The 12,243-nt window shown below is 46.6% G+C and overlaps 2 protein-coding genes across 2 annotated transcripts in view; one reads left to right on the forward strand and one right to left on the reverse strand.

Annotated features, from left to right (window-relative positions):
* LOC122620290 (disintegrin and metalloproteinase domain-containing protein 12) overlaps positions 1-10,488 on the forward strand; it is a 33,442-nt gene extending 22,954 nt beyond the window's left edge. The window contains exons 2-8 of the mRNA XM_043797675.1: positions 2,895-2,995; positions 3,641-3,835; positions 3,922-4,073; positions 4,591-4,933; positions 5,006-6,368; positions 6,427-6,556; positions 7,858-10,488. Of these exons, the coding sequence (XP_043653610.1) occupies positions 2,895-2,995; positions 3,641-3,835; positions 3,922-4,073; positions 4,591-4,933; positions 5,006-6,368; positions 6,427-6,556; positions 7,858-9,631 (4,058 nt within the window). The 3' untranslated portion in view covers positions 9,632-10,488. The remainder of the gene's footprint in view (positions 1-2,894; positions 2,996-3,640; positions 3,836-3,921; positions 4,074-4,590; positions 4,934-5,005; positions 6,369-6,426; positions 6,557-7,857) is intronic.
* A 139-nt stretch (positions 10,489-10,627) lies between these two features.
* On the reverse strand, positions 10,628-12,098 carry LOC122621032 (histone H1.11R). The gene is made up of 2 exons (XM_043798758.1): positions 11,280-12,098; positions 10,628-11,071 (listed from the first exon to the last, which is right to left on the reverse strand). Exons 1-2 carry the CDS (start codon positions 11,967-11,969, stop codon positions 10,703-10,705), a joined length of 1,059 nt encoding a protein of 352 aa, XP_043654693.1. The 5' UTR covers positions 11,970-12,098; the 3' UTR covers positions 10,628-10,702.
* Between the last annotated feature and the right edge of the window lie 145 nt (positions 12,099-12,243).

The raw sequence follows: 12,243 nt of genomic DNA on the forward strand, positions 1-12,243 counted from the left end.
TCGTCATCCATCGGCATATATGTGGCACATCAAAGTACGCGACGACATCAGTTCGTCAAAAAATGAAAAACAAAGGGAAGGGAAGCATCGGCATCGGGTTGTAATTTGTGCCTCATTTTAGCCGGCGAAATCCATCATCACTCGATTCATGACCCGTGCGATGATTGACGGATGAACTGAACGGGGTCGGGTTGGGTTTACCCTCGCTTAGGAACCCTTATGTTCCTGCCATATGTTTGCCGCGGGCTCAAGACTGCGACTTGACTTGCCTTGCTTGCAGTGTGTGATAATTTACCAGTTGTGCACTGGCCGAAAATACCTCCAATTTCGATGTGTACATAAAAACATTGGATTGAGAAAATAAGAAATCGGAAATCTATGCAACTGGTTATCTGAATTATGCAAAAATGGTTTCCAAGTTAAGTCAATTGAGTAGCATGTTTGTAAGATAGTATTTGAAATTTTTCCAAGTGCAGTGTCTCTGAACTGATCCGCCAGCCGAGAGCTATCTGTGCGTGGGTGCTTCTGTTGTGTTCCAGTTTTAATGAGTTTCCACTCGACGAGTGTTGCAGGACGAGAGTCCTTGAGGCGCCTCCTGGCGCCATTTGCCCAGCAATCTGGTGCCAAGTCGATGCCTTGTCCTAAATTCTCGGATTGCCAGCAGACATGCATTCTTGCGCATTCTTGTGCATTCTGCTGCATCCTTATCGCATTCGTTTTGGCAGCTGCTTATCAGCTGAGCAACCCGACACCCACTTGTAGATACTTTTACAGCTCGAAGAAAGTAACGCCGAAGAAGGCAGTTAGCCCACATGCACATGAGCCGGAAAAACTTATTGATGCATAGAAGGGGCCTGGCCAAACTACTCATTAGTCATTGGAGCCAATCAATCACTCAAGTTTACTTTGGGTTAATTGTTTTCCGTAAACAATAAGCCAGAAATACCACCAAGCTCCCCCGTTTCCATATGGCGATACATCTAGCAGATGCCTGGGGAAGGGATACATTTGGGTCAAAGGCAGTTTTCATTAGTCTGCCAGTCATTAGTTCTGTTTTATGATGTCTCACCCATTAAGTAGTCGCAGCACCCACCCATTTGCCGGTCACACCCCGGGAAATTAAATTCCACACATTCAGATGTTCTCAGAATTCCATTTGGACTTCAATTTGCACGTAAAATATTCAGATAATCAAATACCTTCGATTCATATGTGCAAACCGCATTCATCTAGTGCCAAATGAATGGCAAATCTGAAATTACACCTAATCCGTTTACTGAAAAAAGACTTCACTCCACTTAATTTTATATTCTAACGCGTGTGATCCATCAATCACCTATATATAGAATGGTGAACCTTAATGTCCATGAATTTTAAACTTTTTCGGAAGCTTTCACCCCATAATTTCCGTCCCCTTAAAAGGCCCCTATCACTTTGTTATTTATAATCCGTTCTAAATGGGTTAAAGCCAATATATTGTTGGCTACTTATTAGGTGAATACTCTCGCAGAAGTTAGTTCGCTCTGTGTTCTGTTAGAAATTCTATTCATTTCAAATTCAAATAGTAGTTTTTGACTTTCAATCCATAGATCATCTTCTTTAGTTCCTTCGTTGACCCTTACTGATTTTGGAAACTCAAAAGTATGCGAAAAGGGCAGACTATTTCCCACTACTATACAGGCCATAAACAATCTGCTAAATAATGTATTTGTATTTATAACCCACTCCCAATAACTTGGCAGCCTCTTCATGATTTTGCGTTAAACGTCGGACGTGGTAAAAATAAAACAGCGAATTCTGGTTTTTTCCCTCCCCAGTTGGTACTTTCAGAATTTTGTGACGCGTTGCGTCGTGTAAAACAAAAACCTCTGACGCGTGTGACATTTGGCGCTGGAAAGTGAGTTTTGTTTTGAGCACGAAAAAGGGGCGAAGTGACTTTGCAGCAGCTGAAGAATGGAAGAGTTCTTCTGGGGGGAGAAGGAACTGGGGTGTAACTTGGTCTGCTCGGTTTATTGTTTTCTCGTGTTGGCCTCAGGACTCGAGTGATTTCGCTTATGGGGTCTGCGTGTCCAATTTTCAACTTGTACAAACTTGTGCACCATGATGGGAAAAACTACGAGTATGGCTCTGCTAATTAAAAGTTCTTCGATGTAAAAACTTGGAAGTTTCATTTTTAGATGCTCGCATTTTACACTTGCTCGCATTCAAGAAGTCATGATTTTAACTATTCGAAAGTTTTTTGTACACGCTTAAAGGCAAAAGTTTAGATGTCTGTGCAAATCACTTCTTGATTTACATACACATATGTTTGTGGTGTGTTTCATAGCAATTGCTATCATGCTGACCGCGACTGTGTTGCGCCCTGCATGCAATTGCTAAGCGTATCTGTATCTGCGAGATACATACCAGGGTTGTCAGACATCTGCGCTGTCTGCCGGCTTGCATTAATTGGACGTGTTGCTGTGCTTGTCCAAAAGTCTGGCCCGTATCTACTATATATAATATTATTTATGAACCTGCTAATTTTAGCACTGCCCCTGGTCTGAATGAAATAAAGGCCCAAGAGCAAGATGACTGATGCTCGTCGTCGTCGTCTTATCAGAGTATCTCAACATGGCCGGCAACATGCTAAATGATTATCAGAGCAGCGCATTCGCTTCGCCTTAATTTGGGGCTCAAGTTGTCAGTGTTTTGGCTGCCTGGCGGCGTTGACTTTAAGCCTATTAGATACACCGCACTCCGCCGCAGAAAACCATTGTTCACCTTGAACGCGGCTCGAAGGGGAAAGGGGGGTGGGAGATCTTGGGGTGCGGCCAAAGTATTTTGTAATTAACAGCATTTACATCAGCCTAATGAATGTTTTCCCCTCTTCCACCATTCCACCTCCATTGCAGCACACCCCGTCCTCGACGAGTTCTCAACTCACACTGTGATACGACCGCAGGTGCAACATGGACGCACCAAGCGCAGCCTGCTAACCACTCTGGATGCCACCGTAAGTAGCCAAGGACACTGCTGTATCCGGGGGTAGTTGTGCTACATTATGCAGCACATGCAACATTAAATCATCATGAGAAATTCAATACCAATTATCTGCCTAGATTAATTGATATATGTATGGTGCTAACTGAATTAAATTAGAAGTTCATAGATAAATCATCCAGCTCTTTAAAGTCAGTTAAGCTAAGTTAACTTGTACTGGTGCTTGTTGTGTTAAGCAGCATGTTTTGCTGTTCACTGAAAACCGAATTTGTTTGCATTCAAAATTCATGGGATGTTTGAGCGTTGTGTATTTACCAACGGGAGTTAATCAGAGTTAACGCTCAAATACACCGCCTTAGTAACGGAAAACTTTTGCGCGAAATTCATTTCGTGCTTGGGGTCCAAAAATGTTTGGAGTTTGCAGGGTGCGCTGGAAAAAAAGCCAAACCCGTTTTAATTAGTTTCAACGAGAGTGGGTGGGTTAAGGGTGGTAGCTGGAAATTCCCTGCGGCGCACAGGACATCACACATTCGCACCTCGGCACAATGTCACGCCCACAATTTGCATGCAAAATTGTAATAAATGCGGATGGCCAACCGAAATGGCTTAATATTGTTAACTGTTAACGTCATCTCCCTGCTCCTCTGCTGACTTCCAGGACGGCCTTCACACGCCGCAGATTAGCCTGAGTTACACCCACGAGGGCAAGCGGGTTACCATCGACCTGCAGCGCAACGATCGCCTCCTGCCGGACTCCCACTTCCTGCGGTCCCAAAATGCCAGCCGGGGAGCCACTCCTGGCCACGTGGTGACCACCTTCACCAAGACTGAGGTTGACTTATGCCATTATCAGGTATGTGACAGTCTAATTCTTTCAAATTGCTCAGTTTAAACTAAATAGTTAAAATATTGATTTCTTATTTGCTCTTTCCATCACAGGGACACATTCGTGGTCAACCAGATTCCGTGGTAGCGCTCTCCACCTGTGATGGTGCTCTGGACGGCATCGTTTTCGATGGCAGGCAGACGTACTTCATCCATCCCCATGTCGACGGCAGGGGGCGACTGCAGGATGACCACTATCTGCTGAGGTGAGTTGTTAAAAAAGCTACAACAATTTATACATATTATTATAGTTGAATAACCATTAAATTTGACCGAGTAAACTAGTATATATTTATTACTATGCATACACAGAACTCTCGATGAGTTCGCATTATGATAACTACCTAGTAGAAGTTTGTGGTGCCCCTTCCCCAGTTCACGATACCGATCAAGCCACCATTCTCCTTTCCAAACGGCGCTTATCTTATCGAGTGTTTGTGCCCACTTCGACCCAAGCGAAATATGCCTCACTGGTGGCTATAAATGTGGGGTCAGTCGGGAATGTGTATTTTGAAGTTTGCTGGCCAAATGTTTACCTATTTGTGGGCCACAAATATTTGCCTGTTCGGGTATATTTACCCAATGCCCTAACCAGAGCGAAATGCGTAACCATAACCACCATAACCTACTCATTCATTATGTTTATGCTCCACGGTCACTTCCGTTATTAATTTCTTTTGTTGGCCACGGAAATATCAAATTACCTCCTATTTGTCTCCGCAGGCAGACAGACATGCATCCAACGAACGCCACCTGTGGCTATGATAGCCACAGGGACAACCACAGTCACGACTACGAAAAGGCTGACGAGGACAACGGACTTGGAGGGGGGATTCCTTCACTGCCACTCCGCCTAGATGGCGGAGAACTCACGAGGACCCTGCTCCGGAAGCGGCGTCAGGCGGACGACAGCAGTCAATTGATCCGGGGGCCTTACAATGCCAACAAGTACTCCAGCTACGTGGAGCTGGTCATCGTTGTGGACAACAAGGTGTACAAGAATTTCCAAGAGAACACCAAGAAGGTGCACCAGTACTGCAAGGGCATTGCCAATATTATCAATGCGGTAAGTAGTTCATATTGGAGCTACGTTCATATCAAGTGAAACTAATCAATGTATTTTATCCGCTGTTTGTAGCTCTATGTCCCCTTGAACATATTTGTGGCGCTGGTGGGCGTGGTGATCTGGAACGAGAGCAATGAAATCGAGTTCTCGAGTGATGGCGACGTGACACTGCGAAATTTTCTGAACTACCGGAGCACCAAACTGGTGGTGGAGCACCCCAACGATAATGCCCAGCTGCTGACCAAGGAGAACTTCGCCGGCGGTGTGGTGGGCAAGGCCCTGAAGGGTCCCATCTGCACGTACGAGTACTCCGGCGGAGTGAGCATGCAGCACAGTCCTAATCCGGCAATGGTGGCCACCACAATGGCCCACGAGATGGGGCATAACTTTGGCATGGAGCACGATACACCGGAGTGTCATTGTCGGGATGAGAAGTGTGTGATGGCCGCCTCGAGTACCTCGTTTATTCCAGTTAACTGGAGCAGCTGCAGCATTGACCAGCTCACGATAGCCTTCTCGCGCGGCATGAACTACTGCCTGAGGAACAAGCCGGAAAGGCTGTTCGAATCACCGACCTGTGGCAATGGCTTCGTGGAGCCTGGGGAACAGTGCGATTGCGGATTACCGGAGCACTGTGAGAATGCCTGTTGCAATGCCAAGACCTGCATGTTGCACTCCAAAAATGCCACCTGTGCCACCGGAGAGTGCTGTGATCTGACCACATGTCGACCCAAAATAGCGGGCAGTGCCTGTCGCGAAGCTGAAAACGAGTGTGATTTACCGGAGTACTGCACCGGGGAGTCTGAGTACTGTCCGGCGGATGTCTTCCGGCGGGATACGGAGCCCTGCGACGGCGGTCAGGCCTACTGCTTCCACGGCACCTGCCGGTCTCACTCCAATCAGTGTCGAACGCTGTGGGGACCCACGGGTGATAACTCGGAGCATTGCTACAACAAGAACACCGAGGGCACTAGGTTGGGCAATTGCGGCTACAATAGACTGAACAAGACCTTTTTGCGCTGCGAGGAGCAGCATGTCAATTGCGGAATGCTCCACTGCATCCACTTAAACGAACGCCTCGAATTCGGCATGGAATCGGCAGCTGTGCTGTCCCATTCCTATATTAGTCACGATCGCAAGATAGTTGCCTGTCGCACTGCCTTGGTGGACCTGGGTTTGCAGACCACCGATCCCGGCCTGACGCCCAATGGCGCGAAATGCGGCACCGATAAGATGTGTGTTGATCAGCGATGCCTGCCGGTAGCCACGGTTCGGCAGACGGGCATGGGAATGCCGTGTCCGGAGAACTGCAATGGCAATGGCATTTGCAATAGTCGAGGCCACTGCCACTGTGATGTAGGATTCGGCGGGGAAGCGTGCTCGAAGGCGGGATCTGGAGGTTCCCCGGACAGTGGACCAGCCACAGATCCAAATGGTATGTTAGAAGATGGTCCTCAAATCCGCAGATTTCATATGTTTTTCCATATTCGCAGGTTCTGTGGGCTTCAAGCGATTCCTTTACGTGCTGTTCTTCTTTGTGCTGCCCGTGGTGGCTATCTTCTGGTTCCTCTATCACTGCTACAAGAACGGAATGCTGACGCGCGGAAAGCTGGCGGACAATATGTATGTATCGACCTCTTCCTTCAGCAGCGGCTCGAAAGAGGACACCAGTCCCGACAGCAGCATCTCCACCACACTAGCCATAAACCAGACCCCTGAACGCTCTGCACCACCTCCACTACCAATCCACACCAATCGCCAGCTCCCTGGTGTTGTAACTAACACGGCTCCGGCCACCATTACTAACATACACGCCATTCTGCCGCGCCACAAGTCCAGTCCAGATGTAGTGCATCAGTTGAACATTCAGCCGCCCTCTGTGCCAAAAAGCCGTAGCACCCATGAGGTGCGACCCAAGCCGGCCACCTCGAAACCTATTGCTCACCCGCGTGCCACGCACTCAACCTCCAATAACAACAACACTGAGTCACTTAACCAGAATGACAAGAGCAACACGCACAACAGCACACTGAGACGCAAGCTGGATATCACGGCTCCGCGGCTGAATGCCACCACAAATCCACTGGCGCTCACCGAGGGCGCCCAGTTCATACAGAGCGACCCCGCGAGGTGCGCCAAATACTAAAACCACCACCGCCAATTAACTACAGTGAAAAACGCTTGCACTGCCACAAAAATACTGCATGACTTTGCGCTTGGCCCATGGCATTTCAATATCATTGTCGAATTTTTCAGGAATATGTATTGACCTCGAAGTCGAAAGGGTTCAGTGTTTCAGTTCATGAATTTTGTATTAATTGTATCAACTCTTATATAATCGTTATATATATGTATGTATATAGGAAAAGGAAATATTTATATACAAATTTAAAATTTTTTGTAACCCCTAAAAAATATCCATGTATATAATCCGTAATTCAGAACAAAGCAAACACAAAAATAGTAAATGCGTGATCTAGAGAAAGTACTTAAAAAAACCTTTAAAAATCTGCAATGATATACTGGTAATTCGGAAAACCGAAGACAACTCTTTTCATTTCAACACGATACCCGTTTGCACTTTTGTGTTAATGCCACCCCTAATCCCTAATCCCTTCTACTAACATAGTCCATAATTTGAATTTGTTCTTAGTTTTAGTTTACCCAATTCTCTATGTATTACTGTGTGTTACTGCAATAAATGTGACGCTTTAACTTTTGGTGTTGGCTTGATGTTTGTCTTGCGTTTGTACTACTTTCTGTCTACTTTCCTCCACGCTATGTTTTAGTATCTCTAGCACTGGTGTTTGGTTAATGCACGTGTTTTTCATTTGGTATGTTACACAACTGAACTTTAAATGCTTTCAATTCTGAACTTCCTCATATTTCCTCATACTAATCCCCATATTTGATTGTCCTTGCAGCTTGAAATCGTCTGGTGGAAGCAAACCCATCACAACGCGAACCAATCAAAATGGCACAGGGCCACCGCCAAGTAATGGACTATTGAAATCCACGCCCAGCAGTACGGATGATATGGATTCGGCACTATTAAAATCGCCAAGCGACTCCACACCGTCAGCTGGATTGTTTGGCAAATTCGATGGCTTCACTCTGCGACCGCTGAACGATGCAACTTCACCAGCGAGCAACTACAGCGGACCGAATGTGGCCTTTGTGCAGCCCACTGTGCAGCAGGAGGCACCACAACGGATGGCACCACCACCGCCAGCAGTAAAGCCAGGAACGGCTCCCATTCATCCTCCATCCCCAAAACCGGAAGCCACGTGGGTGCGGCCAGCGCCTGCCTTGCCACCACCCAATCCTGGCTCAACGGCACGTCCCATAATCTCACCACCCAAACTGGATTCCAGTACACTAACCATGGTGCCACTCAAGGACAGCACAGAGGATCTCTCGCCCAGTCGATCTGCTCCTCCAGTTCCTCTACACTCGGATCCCAAGCTTAATGTCAAACGAGATGGTACCATACGTCGATTTGCTTCGTTTCTGAAAAAGGAGGAGAAACCGCCACTGAAAGAGAAGACCTACATCGACCGGGAGCGGCTACGAACGCTAGAAATTTCCGCCCCTATGCCTGTGCCCGCTGCCCCTCAAGCTGAATCGTCCAATTCCGATTCGGAGACCACTCCCCGCGAGGAGGAAACCCAAAATCTGGTAAAACGCGCGCAGTCCATGCGTTCGCCCACCAAAAAGACTCCACTACAGAGCTTTGGATCCATGCGTTCTCCACCGGGACTGCCACGCCCCAAGAGTGGCCAGGTGAACAGCAATGGCGCCTCGAGGCCCAAGTCGCCACCTCCAAGGCCTCCGCCAGTGGTGGTCAAGAAAACCAACTCCATCAGCTCATCGGGCTATCAGCGGCCGGTATCCACTGCCCAGAGATCGGTGGAGAACACCTATGACGACTGCGAATTTGTGGAGAATGAAGTTAGAGCCTCGAACGACGACATTTACTCCGTAATTGATGAGATTCCGCCAGCGGCACAGACCCTCAAGCGCAGCGATTTGGTTGCCAACAGGGCGAGTAATGGCAGCGATATGGGATTGCTGAATGAAATAGTGAATGAACTGGAAAAGATCAACGGGGATTCCATCTACTCAGGAAAGCCCGTTGCTGCTGCAGCAGCCGCAGCTCAACCACCCGCAGATCCCCCCAAAAGCCCCCAGCGTCCTGCTCCACCCAAGCCAGCGAGCAGTGTGCTGGAGGAAAAGGCAGCTAATGCACCTGCAAGCACATATCATCGCCCGCCGCCAGCCAACGCGCCCGTGGCTCGGGTTAAGCCCACTGTGGCGGACAAATCGCAGGCGCAGCCCAGCATGTCCAGCTTTAAGCCGGCGGCGGGCAACGGCGGTCAGTCGCAGCCAGCGCCAGTGGTACAGCTGGCCAAACGGAGCAGCAGCGGCAGCATGAGCGGAGTAGCCAATTCCGCCCGTCCCAAATCCTTTATGAAGAGCACAACGAAAACACTGCCGAATGGAACGGCTGGAGCGTCGGCCACGGCGCCATCGGCCACCATTCAAAAGCCCAAACCGCTCTCGGCAAAGCCATCCTTCAGCGGCGGAGGAGCGGGAGGAGTACTGGGAAAGCGGGCCAATGGCGGAGCAGCGCCCACGCCACCCACTGTAAAGTCCAACATTGCATCGCTGACACAGCGATTCGAGCAGAGCAAGTAGACTAAGAAACACTAAGAGATACACATGAAGGGCTTGACCATAGAGCATAGCATGAAAATTGTATTGGAAAATGAAGGATGGGTGGGTGTAGGTTGATTCATAAGAACTGAAAATCTCATCCTTACCAAATTTTAAAAATGTAATTATAGTTCATTGATAGTTTAGACATGTTATAGCAAAGCAAAGTTTCTTAAATATTATCGTACCACATAGTGATCACCATTTTATTCAAGGCATCAGGAAAGTGTATTTCTTAAATTTTTCAAAATCATGCCTTTGTGTGAAAGTAAGAAAATATAATAGCCTGTATTCTCCGCCGCTTTGTGATTCTTGACTATGCTCTTGGTCTGTCTAAATACCCACCCTGCGTGGAATTGACTTAGGTTTTAGTTAAGTTACGATTTAATTTCATTTGGCACTGACTATGACTACGACTGCGTCGTCTTTGATATTCATTCCTTTACCAATGCCCCACTAGTTAGACGTAAGGCGTTGCTTAACTCATGTGCTAAGTATGTATGTATCTCAATGGTTAATGTTTAAGCGCTGCATGTGAAGTTTTATTTTAGCCCCTAACGATAGCTGCGTAAATGTATCTGTATCTATACTATACTCTACGGTAATCCCCTGTATTTATGTACATGTATGTTTATATGCAATATGCTTTTGTAAATAAAAACCAAAGAAGTTAAATTGTCACAACAACTGCGCCGCCTCGAATTAATCAAAGTAAAAAGTGTTGTATAGCTGGGAATATTGAAAAAGTAATTAAAAGCGTCATTCAGTAGCGAAATCAGTTAAAATTGTCTCAATGTTGCAAGGAATTACGTTACGCCCCATATGTAAGAACAATATCAAATGTGTATAGAACCGAAGTTATGTTAAAATATATGTTTAACTAAATTGAAATGCGAAAATGTGTTTATGGGTGAAGGTTGGATATTTCTATAAAGAAAAGGGGATAACCAAAATCTATTTAATTATAATATTTTTAAATCCTTTTGGAACTAGAAATTATTAATTTTATTTTAACAAAGTTTCACGTGTACTTAAGAAACATATAAGTTATTACTAGACTTTGCGCTTGCGCTTTGCCTTGGTAGCCGCCTGCGGAGTGGACGTGGCCTGGGCCTCCATATCGGAGAGCTCCGGTGCGGAGGTGACACCCTTTCCAGCCACCAGTTTCTTGACCGCCTTGACTTTCGGCCTGGGTGCCTTGGGCTGCGCCAGAGTTCCAATGGACTTTCGCGGCTTTTTGGCTTTCCCCGCCTCGGATGATTCCGCCTCGAGCTTGATCTTTGACTTGGCCGCCTTCTTTTCCTCTCCCGGGGTCGGTGTCTGGGATGTTTCCAGCATGGCCTGGGCGGCAGCGGATGAGGCTGCCTTGGATGCTGGCGGCTTATTCTTGGATGCGTCCTCGGGCTTCTTCTTTTTTCCTGCCTGTGGGTAAATATAGGTTTACTATTAATTTCAATTTAGTAAATTATATATTCCTCCAAGTCTGATATGCGAGTTTAAACAAACAAATCTATTTTGATTATTATTACATTTACGATTATTACTGATATATTTTTTTTGTGTAATTTGATAAAATCCCTGAAATTTAATTGTTTTAAAATTTAAATAGATTCTAGAATCAACAACATACTTGTTTTGTTTTCCGCTCGGTTGGTTTGCTGGGTTTTTCCTTGGCTGCCTTCTTTTCCTTCATCTTCTCCTTGGCCTCCTTCTTCTGAGCCTTGTCCTTTTGAACTTTCTCGGCCTTGGCTTTCTTCTCCTTCTCCTTCTGCTTCTTGGCCTTCATTTTCTCCACAGCCTTGGAGGAGCTCTTCTGCTTATCGGTGAGTTTAAAGGAGCGCTTAACCATCACCACTTCGCCGTTGGATTCGGCCAATTTAAGAGCTCGATGGATGAGACGTGCCGTTTTCTTCGGATCCTTCCATTCTTGACCATTGTCCTTAAGGTATGTCATTATGGCCTGAACCGAAGAGCCCGATCTGCTCGCCAGCTTTCCGATGGCCATAAGAGCTAGGGATATGAGCGATCCCTTTGGTTTCGGGGCCATCGATTTGGGGTTCTCAGAATCGGGGGGCACCATTTTCGACCCAGCATCGGGCGGCGGAGTGGGATAGGGATTGCGATCAGCTCCGAGATTCTTTGCCTCGGGCTCATCACCGTCCAGCTGATCCTCCTCCTCCTCCATCTCCTCCTCATCTTCCTCCGGCAGCTCCTCTTCTTCACCCATGTCGGATTCTTCGGACGCAGGATTATCATTTGGCATTTCCTCCTCGCTCTCATCGTCCGAGCTATAATCGCGATTAGCCAGCTTTAGTTTCATGTTATTAGTTGCAAATGATATTGAACATATATAAAAATGAAACACTCAACAAATTTTAAAACACTAAAAAAGGTTAACGAAACAAGTGCAACGCGCAGTAACAATGATAAAATGCAATGGCTGCAACGCCGTTCGAAATGCAGAAAAAACGGGACAAAAAGTTCTTTTGGAAAGCTTTTTGAGCAGATTTTGTAAGTGCAGTATACAGTATTTTATTCAAAGATTTCACATACGTTTTATCAAGTATTAAATATTTGAAGCCTTTATAAATCAA

Source organism: Drosophila teissieri, chromosome 3R (assembly GCF_016746235.2).
Source record: "Drosophila teissieri strain GT53w chromosome 3R, Prin_Dtei_1.1, whole genome shotgun sequence".
Taxonomy (NCBI): domain Eukaryota; kingdom Metazoa; phylum Arthropoda; class Insecta; order Diptera; family Drosophilidae; genus Drosophila; species Drosophila teissieri.